We start from the raw sequence: 13,020 nt of genomic DNA, 5'->3' as shown, positions 1-13,020 counted from the left end.
CGGTGTCACCGTGGTCCGGGTCCGGGCGGAACCTTTCTCCTCTGTCTGTTTCCGGTCGGACCGTGTTTCCGGTGCTCCTCCATGTGTTGGTGTGCCTGCTCCGGCTCGGTTCGTGTCTCCGGTTCGGTCCTCGGGCTTTTCGGGGTTCTGTCGGTGGAAGATGCCGGTCGGCGGCAGCTCTTTGTTCTCCGGGTTCCGGGTTCTGGGTCTGTACTCTGACCACGTGCCGCACGCGCTCCGGTACCACAAGAAGCACCGGGAGTTTTACGTGGTGACGTCGGTGGGAAAATGTTTCCATACGTTCAATGTAAGTATCTACCCCCCCCCCCCCCCGAAAAAAAATGTAAGTATCTTTAATTAAATGCATTTAATTTAATGTGGATTAAACAGTGGCGCGTGCGCGTATGAGGCTGTTTGCCCTTTTCGGCCTCCGTCCAACCGGAAACGGCGGTAATTGATAATAATAATAATAATAATAATAATGATAATTAAATCCATGTGATCAGAGTCTGTCCACATGTTGGGACACTGTCCTTAAACTGTAAATAATGTAAATAAAACCAAGAGTGAGTGTTTTTCTTTATGAAGTGAATAATTCTGAACATGTAAACAGAACAGGAAGTGAAGAATACAACAGCACACAGAGGGAGAGGGAAAGGAAGGGCAAGGAGTACAGAGAAGGAACAAAGGAATTAATATTAAGAAAGACAACTGAAATAAATAGTTTAAAAAAGGAGGTAAAGAGTGAAAACAAAAAAATCTAATAAAGTGCATGTGAAGACATGGGCGTCCCTGAGGTCAGAGGTCAGAGGTCACTGAAGGTATTCTGACCCTTGAACGCTTTGAACACAGCTGCTGCATTTGTCCTTTTCACTGGTTTTCGAGCACAGTCATCCAGGGGTGAGTTCATCCCAGACCTCCAAACCCACAGCTCCATCCGTCTGTTCAGGAAAACCTGCAGGATTATTGGAAACAGACATTTATTCAGTCATGTTTCGTTCTGTATTTATTTATTTTTCTTTTCCTGTTTCTTTAAATCTGCCTCAAAAACCCAGTGCAGTTTAGTTTTTCTGTTCCACACTGACTCCATCAGACTGTGTCAGTGTGGTTATGTTCTTGGCACTTGTGGGTAAAACTGCACAAACTAAATTCAAAATATCTGGAAGGTTCTATGGGCTAAATTATTTGGTTTCTTTTAGGGCTGTGTTTTACAGAGGGATAATGATTGATTTGCACTGTTCAGAAACTGGTGAATTAGATCAGTGTAAAGGATCAGGATCAAATCCAGATCATGGTTTTATTTTTGAAAAATGGTGAGAGGATATTTTTGTGGTATCGCTCACCCCTGATAGAGCAGAGAGAACAAATGACCTGTGTAATAGCAGTCTAATTTGATTTAATTTAATTTCATGTATTCAGTAGAGCTGCAACCAATTAATCAGCTCAAAGTGACCCAGAAAAAAAAAATCATTCAACCACAGTTCTCCTGAATCATCAGCTTTGTTTCCTTCATTTCTCTGCTGTTAAACATTGGTTCCACTGTTGTGTTTCACACGGACGCTTATTGTGACGCACAAAGAAGCTTCAATTCAGGAAAACCGTAATAGAATATTTCCCTTCAATCAATTCAAGTCGATTAATCGAATCATGAGTTTTTGCTTTCACTTCAAGCACCTAATCAATTAATCGGTTGCAGCTGTAGTGTTCAGTCTGAGTGTGTATTAAATGTACATTCAGTCCAGATGCTGTTTTCTGTCGTTTCAGATTCTGTCTGTGTTTAAATGGGTTTGAGTCCAAAGGAAAACACTACGTGTTCGTTCAGTCCATGGACGTTCCAGGTTCTGTTTCCTGGAACGTTTTTAAATGTTGTGGATAAACGGACGTAAACCTACAGAAGCGTATTGCATTCACACACAAAAATTAAATTTGGCTCTGTTTTTCCGAATTAATGAGACAATTATCTTGTAATTATGAGAAAAAATAAGTTTTAAAAAAAATTTGGCTCGTTTTTCTGAATTATCAAGATACTGTTTTCTGAAAAAATAAAAATTCGGCTCTTGTTTTTATGAGATAATTATCTCATTAATTCAGAAAAACAGCAGATTTTTATTTTTTCTGTGTGAATGCAATACGCTTCCATATAAACCAGTTTATGTGTGGAATAAACACGATTTATATACAAGAAAAACACAAACACAACTGTGGTTGAAATTCATCTGATTAAAGGAGGATTGAACACATTGAATCTGAGGAAGATCATTAATAAAGTTTAGCATCGTCAGCTCTGAAGAGTTGGACCCTGAGTATTGATGATTGATTGTTGGTGTGTTCCAGGTGAACAGGTTGGGCATCGTGGCTGTCAGTGAGTATTTCACATCCGTTTAATATTAATGAACTGTATGAAGGATGTGGATGGTTTAGAGGCCTGCTCTCTGATTGGCTGCTGCTGTCATGTGGTTGCCTAGGTAACAGCCTATCAGAGGACATCTCCTGCCTGGCGGCCGACAGGATGTTAGTGTTCGCCGCCGCCGGACGAATGGTGTTCGCCTTCGCCAAGAACAAAGAGGTACGACACGGACCCAGACGTCTGTCTGTTTATTTATGTGGTGTTTGTTTATTTATGTGGTGTTTGTGTACAGGTGGACATATGTTGTTTATTTATTTGGTGTTTGTTTGTTTACAGGTGGTGATGCGTTTCCATGGTCACCAGCAGGACGTACGTCTGCTGCTTCCTCTCGGTGATCAGCTGATCTCTGCTGACAGCGGCGGTGATGTTATCGTGTGGGACGTCCAAAGCAGTGGTAAGCAGGAAGTGGGCGGGGCTTCTCTTCCTTTGGCCTCAGGTGTGACAGGTGAACTGGTCCCTGGTGGACACTTGGTAACTGCAACAAACCCAGAAAATGCACCTGCTGCCGTGAACCCATGTGAGTGTGAACATGGACGACACAGACGGACCGGGGTGTTACATTCAACGCCTCAGTCCCAGTTGGTCCAGTTTCGGACCATTCTATCGTTCGGTTTTCATCCTGTCGGTGCCGTCTGACTCCAGTTCTGATCGAACACCCTTCACCCGTCACTCACTGACCTGAAATGTTTCCCATCATGCTTTGCAGAAATCTACCTGCGGCTGCAGTTTGACACAGCGACCTTTGACCTGTCGGCCATGATGCACCCCAGCACGTACCTGAACAAGGTGCTGCTGGGAAGTTCCCAGGGTGCACTGCAGCTGTGGAACATCAAGACCAGGTCCGCATCCGAACCACACCACCTGAGCCCAGACTGGAGCCGATTAGTGATTAATGACTGTTTACTGATTAATGAGGGTTTATTGATAAATGAGTACGTGCCTGTTTTTTGGCAGTAAGTTGCTGTACACGTTTCCTGGCTGGTCAGTAGGGGTCACTGTTCTGCAGCAGGTCAGTCATCAATACTTCATCAATATTAAACCAATACAAAGTGAAGGTTTTCAACAGCAGATGAATTTATTTAGAAAACTAAACCAAACTTCATTTCCCAGAGTCCTGCGGTCGATGTCGTTGGCATCGGCACGGCAACAGGCCGCATCATCATACACAACATCCGATTGGACGAGACTCTGATGAGCTTCACACAGGACTGGGGACCAATCAGCTCGCTGGCTTTCAGGACAGGTAAAAGAGGAGGAGTCTAACCCCCCCACCACCACCACCAGCTTCATACAGGTCAATTCAGTGGCCTCCTACACCCTGTGTACCCTCTGTACCCTGTGTACCCTCTGTACCCTGTGTACCCTGTGTACCCTCTGTACCCTGTGTACCCTCTGTACCCTGTGTACCCTCTGTACCCTCTGTACCCTGTGTACCCTCTGTACCCTGTGTACCCTCTGTACCCTGTGTACCCTCTGTACCCTCTGTACCCTGTGTACCCTCTGTACCCTGTGTACCCTCTGTACCCTCTGTACCCTGTGTACCCTCTGTACCCTGTGTACCCTCTGTACCCTGTGTACCCTCTGTACCCTCTGTACCCTGTGTACCCTCTGTACCCTCTGTACCCTGTGTACCTTCTGTACCCTGTGTACCCTCTGTACCCTGTGTACCCTCTGTACCCTGTGTACCCTCTGTACCCTGTGTACCTTCTGTACCCTGTGTACCCTGTGTACCCTCTGTACCCTGTGTACCCTGTGTACCCTCTGTACCCTGTGTACCCTCTGTACCCTGTGTACCCTGTGTACCCTCTGTACCCTGTGTACCCTCTGTACCCTGTGTACCCTGTGTACCCTGTGTACCCTCTGTACCCTGTGTACCTTCTGTACCCTGTGTACCCTCTGTACCCTGTGTACCCTCTGTACCCTGTGTACCCTGTGTACCCTCTGTACCCTGTGTACCCTCTGTACCGTGTGTACCCTGTGTACCCTCTGTACCCTGTGTACCCTCTGTACCCTGTGTACCCTCTGTACCCTGTGTACCCTGTGTACCCTCTGTACCCTGTGTACCCTCTGTACCGTGTGTACCCTGTGTACCCTCTGTACCCTGTGTACCCTCTGTACCCTGTGTACCTTCTGTACCCTGTGTACCCTCTGTACCCTGTGTACCCTCTGTACCCTGTGTACCCTCTGTACCGTGTGTACCCTGTGTACCCTCTGTACCCTGTGTACCCTCTGTACCCTGTGTACCCTCTGTACCCTGTGTACCCTGTGTACCCTCTGTACCCTGTGTACCCTGTGTACCCTGTGTACCTTCTGTACCCTGTGTACCCTCTGTACCCTGTGTACCCTGTGTACCCTCTGTACCCTGTACCCTATCCCACCACCCTCTGGCCGTCTGACCCTATCTGATCCCCCTCTGCAAACCTGGTCCTCTTTCGACCCTGTGACACTGGAGGACATCTCAGCACTTTTATCCAAAACGAAACCCTCCTCCAACTCTGCAGACCTCCTCCCCCATAAGCTCCTTGTCGGTGTCTTTGACACTATTGGACCATGGGTCATAAAGTTTTTTAACCTGTCGCTCACAACTGGTTTGTTTCCCAGCTCCTTCAAACAGGCCATCATAGAACCTAAACTAAAGAAAACCACACTGGACCCCACAGACTTCAAAAGCTACAGGCCCATTTCAAAGCTCCCCCTATTGGCCAAAATCCTTGAGAAAGCAGTGTCTAAACAACTGACAGCTTTTCTGGAGACACACCAGATCTATGACACTTTTCAGTCTGGGTTTAGACAACGCCACTCAACACAAACCGCACTATTAAAAGTGTCTAGTGACATCCTGATGGCGGCTGACTCCGGGAAATCCACGGTCTTGGTCCTGCTAGATCTCTCCTCGGCCTTTGACACAGTGGACCATACCATAATGATTGAGAGACTGAGGGACCTGGTAGGGATGTCAGGTCCTGTGCTAGACTGGTTCTCCTCTTACCTGACCGGCAGAAGCTTCACTGTGTCAATAAACAACTTCCAATCTGACTCAGCGGATCTACTGTGTGGTGTGCCCCAAGGCTCTGTCCTGGGACCAGTCCTATTCTTACTCTGTCCTCCCACTTGGCCACATTATCCGACAGTACAGTGATGTCTCCTATCATCTATTCGCGGATGACATCCAGATATACTGCTCCTTTAACTCCTCTGAGCCCCACAAACTGAGTTCCTTAATCATCTGCTTGTCAGAGCTGAAGCAGTGGCTAAATGAGAACAGCCTCCAGCTGAACTCCAGCAAAACTGAGACCCTCATCATTGCCCCGGATAGTGCAATCCCAGGGATCAAACATCACCTTGGAGACCTGAGTTCCTCGGTAAAGACAAAACTGAGGAATCTGGGTGTCATCTTTGACCAGGACATGTCTTTAGAATTCTACTCCAAACACCTAGTCAAAAACTGTTTCTTCCACCTACGCAACATCTCCAAACTCAGATCTATGGTGTCCACAAATGAGCTCGAGATGATCGTTCACGCTTTCGTATCTTCTCGCTTAGACTACTGCAACAGCCTGTTTACATGCTTAAACAAGAAGGAGCTGGCCCGTCTACAGTTTGTCCAGAACTCTGCTGCCAGGCTCCTGACCCGCACAAACAGGAGAACCCACATCACTCCCATCCTTAAATCTCTCCACTGGCTCCCTGTTCTATATCGTCTTCATTTCAAAATTCTGGTGCTAACTTTCCGGGCCCTACATGGCCAGGCCCCTGCATACATTGCTTCCCTGATCCAGCCCTACAGCTCGACTCGTAGCTTGAGGTCTTCAGGACAGCACCTGCTGATGGTTCCACGGACCTGTTTTAGTACACGCGGTGACAGGTCTTTTAAAGCTGTGGCACCACATCTATGGAATGACCTGCCTCTACACCTACGGTCCATGGACTCTGTAGAGAGCTTTAAGAAACACCTCAAAACCCTCCTGTTCAAAAAGGCTTTTTAGTCTCCCACCTGACCCAGGACCACCACAGACTGATTACACTCTATGTATTCATCATAACGTACTCCATGTGTCATCCCCCCCCCCAGTCTCTCTATATCTCTATCGCTCTCTCTTTTCTCCTCCTTTACTCTCTCTCTCTCTTTAACCCCAACTGGTCAAGGCAGACGTCCATCCTTCAGGAGTCTGGGTCTGCTCCAGGTTTCTGCTGTTAAAGGGAAGTTTTTCCTTCTACTGTCACCAATCACAAGTGTTTGCTCCTGAAGGATTCTGTTGGGTCTCTGTAAACTTAATTTGATTCTGATTTGAATTGATAAAGCACTTTGTGACTCTGTCTGTGAAAAGTGCTCTATAAATAAAATTTACTTTACTTTACTTACTTACTTTATACCCTCTGTACCCTGTGTACCCTGTGTACCCTCTGTACCCTGTGTACCCTGTGTACCCTCTGTACCCTGTGTACCCTGTGTACCCTCTGTACCCTGTGTACCTTCTGTACCCTGTGTACCCTCTGTACCCTGTATACCCTCTGTACCCTGTGTACCTTCTGTACCCTGTGTACCCTCTGTACCCTGTGTACCCTGTGTACCCTCTGTACCCTGTATACCCTCTGTACCCTGTATACCCTGTGTACCCTGTGTACCCTGTGTACCCTCTGTACCCTGTGTACCCTCTGTACCCTCTTTCCTGTTCCCTGTACTCTTTATACTTCCTCTGCTCTTCCTACTCATGTTTCTGTATTTTCTTTTTTCCGTCCATCAGATGGTCCTCCCATCATGGCGTCAGGGAGTCCACAGGGCCACATTGCATTCTGGGATTTGGAGCGCCGTCAACTGGTGACTCAGCATAGAAACGTCCACAGCACAGCCATCGCCGGGGCAACCTTCCTGCACGGAGAACCGCTACTGGTCACAAACGGAGCCGACAACGCCATCAAAGTGATTCAACTGTTTTCATAGGTTTTCTTATTATTATTTAAAATTTAACTTTGACATGTGTTGTTTTATGTTTTATTTGTTTTTTTCCACTAGGTTTGGATATTTGATCAGGAAGGGGGTGGAGCCAGGCTCTTGCGGAGTCGACAAGGCCACAGTGCCCCACCCACCACCATCCGTCACCATGGCAATGATGGGAAAAACATCCTCAGTGCTGGTAAATAAACAGCTTCATCATCTGCATAACATGTCATTTTACATAATAATATATTTACAGCTGTAGGAGTGTATTTATTCATATTTGTTCATCTCTAATGTTCCTGTTTCAAGTTGTTTTTATTTAGCTGTAGTAAATCTTCATCCACATTGTCTGTAGTTTTCTCAGTGTTTGCAGTGTTTGATGTCTGGTCTGTTTTTGCGCCCCCTTCAGGTCAGGACGGGACACTGCAGTCCTTCTCCACCGTCCATGAGCGCTTCAACAAAAACCTGGGCCACGGTTCGTTCGATCCTTTGTCCGTGTTCAGAAACTGGACATTTAACGACACGAGATGGATTCAAACCAACCTCTGTGCTTCTGTTTGACCACAGGCTCCGTTAACAAGAAAAAAGAGAAGAAGAAGAAGAAGGGCGTGGCCTATGAGCAGCTGCGACTGCCGCCCATTACTGCGTTCGCTTCAGGTGGGTGTGGTCACATAGGAAACGCCCTGTTCAAGGCCCGCCCACATCAGTCAATAGGACCGTACCAGTGTTGTCACGTGTGTGTTCTGACCTGCTGTTGTACCTGCGCTCTGATTGGCTGTTCTCTGATTGGTCACAGCGGCGGTGCGTCAGGCGGACTGGGACTCCATCGTTTCGTGTCATCGTGGTCGAAGCTCCGCCTCCACGTGGAGCTACTCCAGGTGCACCATGGGAGCTTACCACCTGCAGCCACCTGGAGCACACAGGGATGCAGTTGCTACGGTAATACTGATGACTTCCTGGTCCGTAAGCTCCTCCCACTGTCACTCCTGATGGTCAGCTGACTTCCTGTCTCCCTTTGCAGGCTGTTGACATCACTTCCTGTGGGAACTTTGCTTTGATTGGCTCATCGTGTGGACGTGTTGACGTCTATAACCTGCAGTCAGGTCTGCATCGAGGATGCTACGGCAACGACAAAGGTGAGTTTTGTCATTAACACCCCCCCCACACACACACACACACACACACACACACACACATTAATATACACAAAAATAAATATACCAAAACACACCCAAATTTTAAAATCTTCCTAATGGAATTTGAAAAATATATAAAATCTTTAGAATTTATCTTTAACAAAAACAGCTCTAGCACCCCGGCAATTTAGAAACAACTCTTTAAAACAGACTGAACTCTCTGATTCATTTATTTATTTATTTTTGTTAGATGTTATTTTTATTTATATATTTTTTATACTATTTGTCTATTCTGCTTTGTGTCTTTAAATCTCTGCATTATTTTCTTAAACTTATTTGTTCGAATGCTTTTTCTTTTTGACATCTTGATGTTTGTTTGTTCAAAATTTATGTCTTGAATACCTGAATATTTTCAATAAAGTTGAGAAAAAAAAAACGCCCACACATATCTGTATCAGCAGATATTTAATCAATATTCAGTCAGTAAACACAAGTGTTTTCTAAATGTTGTACTCTAATCTATTTTAATCATTATTTAAAAAAAATCTGGGAAATGAAAAACATTGTGTATTGTAGTAAATAATAATCATTAGCTCCGCCCTTTCTTCTCCAGCTCACAGCGGAGTGGTTCGAGGCGTCGCCACGGATACACTGAACCAGTTAACAGTCACCACCGGCTCTGATTGGCTGCTGAAGTTCTGGAGATTCAAAAGCAGGAACAGGAGGAGCAGCTAAAGCTAACGGCTGCACCAGCCTGCATGATGCTACACAGAGACAGGTAGCTAACAGTTAGCATGAGCATGGTGCTACACATGGACAACTAACACTGGGATAGCAGCTAACAGTTAGCATCCTGCTACAGTCAGATGGGTAGCTAACAGTTGGCATGACGCTACACAGAAGTAGGTAACTGAAAGCATAATTTTCTGTTTGCTAGTGGGATGCTAGCATTAGCACTGGATGACTTCACGCTGCTGGTTGTTGACATGGAGACTAGACGAGTCGTCAGGAAGTTCGCCGGTCACCATGGAAGTATCAACGACATGGTGAGTCAGTGTGACAGGTCTGAGTTACTGTGCTAACAGGGTTGTGCTAAGCTAACAGTTTCTTTGACAGACGTTCAGCCCTGACGGTCGCTGGTTGGTTACCGTTGCCATGGATTGTACCATCCGGACCTGGGACCTCCCCTCTGGAAGGTGAGCTCCTGAAACCTGAAACTGGTCCATGTGTGAAAATACTGGGTCCTGTCAGTGTTACATAAAACAAGTAGATCTAATTAACGTTATCATTTCTTTTACACATGATGAACCAGAAGATTATATTTTACTGAATAAATACACATTGTTCTAATGTTAGCTAGTGAGCTAATAGCAGTTAATGTTAGCCGAAGAGCTAAGGAGGTTTTATAATACATGGAGTGAAGCTGATCGTTTTTTAAACCCTTATATTAGACCATCTGTACCACCTTAGCTCATTAGCTAACATGAACCGCTATTAGTTCATTAGCTAACATTAGCTCATCTGATAGAAAAATGGAAAATACATTTAATTAAAATGATAATGTACGTTAACATTTACTTTCTTTAAATTTCCTAAACCGCTGTATCGGGTTGCGATGTCAAATGGGTCAAATTAGCATGTTTATGCTAAATCAAGCTAATAGCTTCAGGTGTGTGGGAGGAGCCACGCCTCCACCATGTTGAGCTGGTCTTCCTTTAATCTCTGCTCTGATTGGTTTGTCTCTTCACAGCCTCATCGACTGCTTTTTGGTTTCCATGGCACCAGTGGGCGTGTCCTTGTCCCCTACAGGAGACTTTCTGGCAACATCACACGTGGACAGTGTGGGCGTGTACCTCTGGTCTGAACCAATCAGCTTTTAGCCAATCAGAGTACAATGACCTATCTGTGATGTAACAGTCAATCACAAAGGGTCTCTCCTCCTCAGGACCAATAAGAGTTTGTGTGGGCCTGTTGGGCTCCGCCCCCTTCCTACTGACTACCAGCCGACCAATGAGACGCTACCAGGCACCGCAGCAGACGAGCCACAACAGGAAGTGACATCAGAGGAGGCTGATGACACCTATGAGTCTGTGGAGCAGCTGGGGGCGGAGCTTGTGACACTTAGTCTGGAGCCAGAGTCGCGATGGAAGAGTCTACTGCACATCGACATCATCAAGGTAGGACTATGACATCATCAAGGTAGGACTATGACATCATCAAAGTGAGACTGTCACTATTGTTGTATTCATGTGTAAATATTATGAAAAGATTTTATTAAGAACATATTTCAGTTTGAGGTGGATCAGCGCTCCTGCAGCGGTTCTGATGAAACCTTAGAACTCTGATTTTTCTGATGTCCTGCATCACACTGTTTTGGTCGGACATAAAAAATTAGATTTCTCTAAAAAATTAATGATATTTCATGTTTTGAATTATATCATATTTTTTCTATGGATAATTTGGCCTCATCTATTTCAGATATTATTAACCCTTTCATGCATGAATTATGAGAACCTTCGTCAAGACTTTTTTTCTGGAGTGTTTTTATTCTTCCTTAGGCATAAATAAAAAATTGCGATTGAGTTTTTTTTTTCATGGAGTTATAAAAATGTCCATGCATTTAATTTTTTAAGTAAGAAATGTGTATTTAAAACCCAATATCAGAAAGTAAAATGAAAACAATGAAATAAAAACATTTTTAAGGCTGCTTATTTGATGTTTTCTCACATTTTACCATACTCCAGTGCTAGTTATTACCTCATATAATATGCAAAAAACAACTCTTTTTGTCTAACAAATAACAACTGATTTACACTTAAACATGTTAGTGCAGATCAGGTTTATCAAGAACAGCAAAGTTATAGTAATGGTATGAATTGCAGTGTATTATGGGATGTTGCATAAGTGTCCACTGTGTTGGCTGATATGGAACTAAACAACAAAACCTATGAATATACAAGAGAACAGCTGGAGAAGAACTGTCCGCTGGAGTGACCTATGCATGAAAGGGTTCATATAATTTTATTATTAGGTAAATATCATCATATCCACTGTGCAAAATGGAGAAATAACAAGCCCTCCTTTTCTGGATTTACAAATGAATTTAAAGTGTTTGTCTTGTCCCTAAGAAAGTTACAAAAAAACAAAATTGCAATGAAAATAAGCCAGAACGTTGCTCGTTACTTATTATTTTAATTTAAAAAGTCTTCTCTGTTGCATCTCTGCTCCTTTGCTTTAATTTAAAATGCCTGATTATTTACACTATTTTTTTTTTTGTTCTTGCCTACATATCCCCATGATTTTTGTACTTTATTTTATTTATGTTCATTTGTATTACCATGTTATTGTCCTCTGAGAGTTTGTATTTTTTCACAAGTTCAATTAAAAAAAAATGTTTCAGAGACGGAACAGACCCACGGCGCCCCCTGTGGCTCCTCCCACTGCGCCTTTTTCCTGCCCACAGTTCCTGGCCTCACGCCTCGCTTCTCGTTGCCCATGGCAACTGAACAAGATGCACAGGTAGAGCGTTACTATGTCACCTGATCAGGATGCTGGCCTGTGATTGGGCACGTCAGACTAATGTGTATGTGTGTGTGTGTGTGCGTGTCAGTCGAAGGTTTTGAGCTGGGGGTCATTGGGTCAGAGGTCAGAGTTCAGCTCGGCTCTGGAAGCAGCTCTACAGACCGGATCCTGTGAGTCCAGACTTTATTGAACTTTCAGCCTTTATGTGTCTGACTATGATTGGATGTTGTGCTGCTGAAGTGCATCCTGGGAGTTGTAGTTGTGTAATAAACTCTTTTCTCTCTCTCTCTTTCTGCAGTTGATCGCCCCATGCGGCTCCTGAAGGATTGTGGGCCGTCTGCGGTTTCCTTGGAGATCACAGCACTGTCACCAGAAGGGGGTGGAGCCAGTCACCTGCTGCTTGCCTTTATTCACATGATTGACAGCATGTTGGCTAGTGGGCGGGACTTTGATCTAGCTCATGCCTACCTGGCACTTTTCCTGAAGGTCAGCCAATCAGATCACAGGCTGTCAGAGGGGGCGGGGCTGGATGGATGCTGGTAGTAATTTGACTATTTCTGACTTTAATCATGAGTTTGTCCTCTGTTTCCTTTTTTAGGTCCACCTTCGCTCACTGTCACATGATGCAGTTGCCATGGATACACTGCTCCGCCTCTCTGAGCGGCTGGAGTCGAGGTGGGCGGAGCTACGAGCTTCGTTTGACCAGTCATTGTGTCTGCTGTCATACACCAAGAGTGCCCTCCTGTGACGGAAGAACAGAGTTTTTGTTATTTTTTTCATTTGTCATTGTTTAATAAAAGCTCATAAATACTTTGAATGTGTCTCATTCCTTATTTTATTTGTATTAATATTATAATTGCTATTATACTTTTATTCTGCTGCACTAAGCCCAATATTATAATTATTATACTTTTATTCTGCTGCACCTCCCCGTCCTCTGTGGAGTGAACCTTGGCAGAATCTTTCAACTGTTTTTTTTTTTTTTCCAACTTTATTGAAAACATTTGCAAATACTA

The 13,020-nt window shown here is 44.6% G+C and overlaps 1 protein-coding gene across 1 annotated transcript; it reads left to right on the top strand.

Moving 5' to 3' along the window:
- The first annotated feature begins 63 nt into the window (after window positions 1-63).
- On the top strand, window positions 64-12,752 carry LOC115416130 (WD repeat-containing protein 36-like). The gene is given in 24 exon segments (XM_030129848.1): window positions 64-307; window positions 2,335-2,362; window positions 2,466-2,566; window positions 2,684-2,801; window positions 3,114-3,246; window positions 3,362-3,416; window positions 3,518-3,650; window positions 7,153-7,328; window positions 7,422-7,542; window positions 7,756-7,821; window positions 7,914-8,003; window positions 8,143-8,285; window positions 8,368-8,482; window positions 9,096-9,212; window positions 9,215-9,260; window positions 9,420-9,528; window positions 9,599-9,678; window positions 10,233-10,340; window positions 10,428-10,659; window positions 11,883-11,928; window positions 11,931-12,001; window positions 12,093-12,174; window positions 12,303-12,490; window positions 12,603-12,752. Coding segments are annotated over 24 exon segments (2,655 nt in total). The 5' UTR covers window positions 64-160.
- Window positions 12,753-13,020: the final 268 nt, after the last annotated feature.

Source organism: Sphaeramia orbicularis, unplaced genomic scaffold, assembly GCF_902148855.1.
Source record: "Sphaeramia orbicularis unplaced genomic scaffold, fSphaOr1.1, whole genome shotgun sequence".
Taxonomy (NCBI): domain Eukaryota; kingdom Metazoa; phylum Chordata; class Actinopteri; order Kurtiformes; family Apogonidae; genus Sphaeramia; species Sphaeramia orbicularis.
Note: the sequence above shows the minus strand (reverse complement) of the source record. Positions and strands in the feature narration are given on the sequence as shown.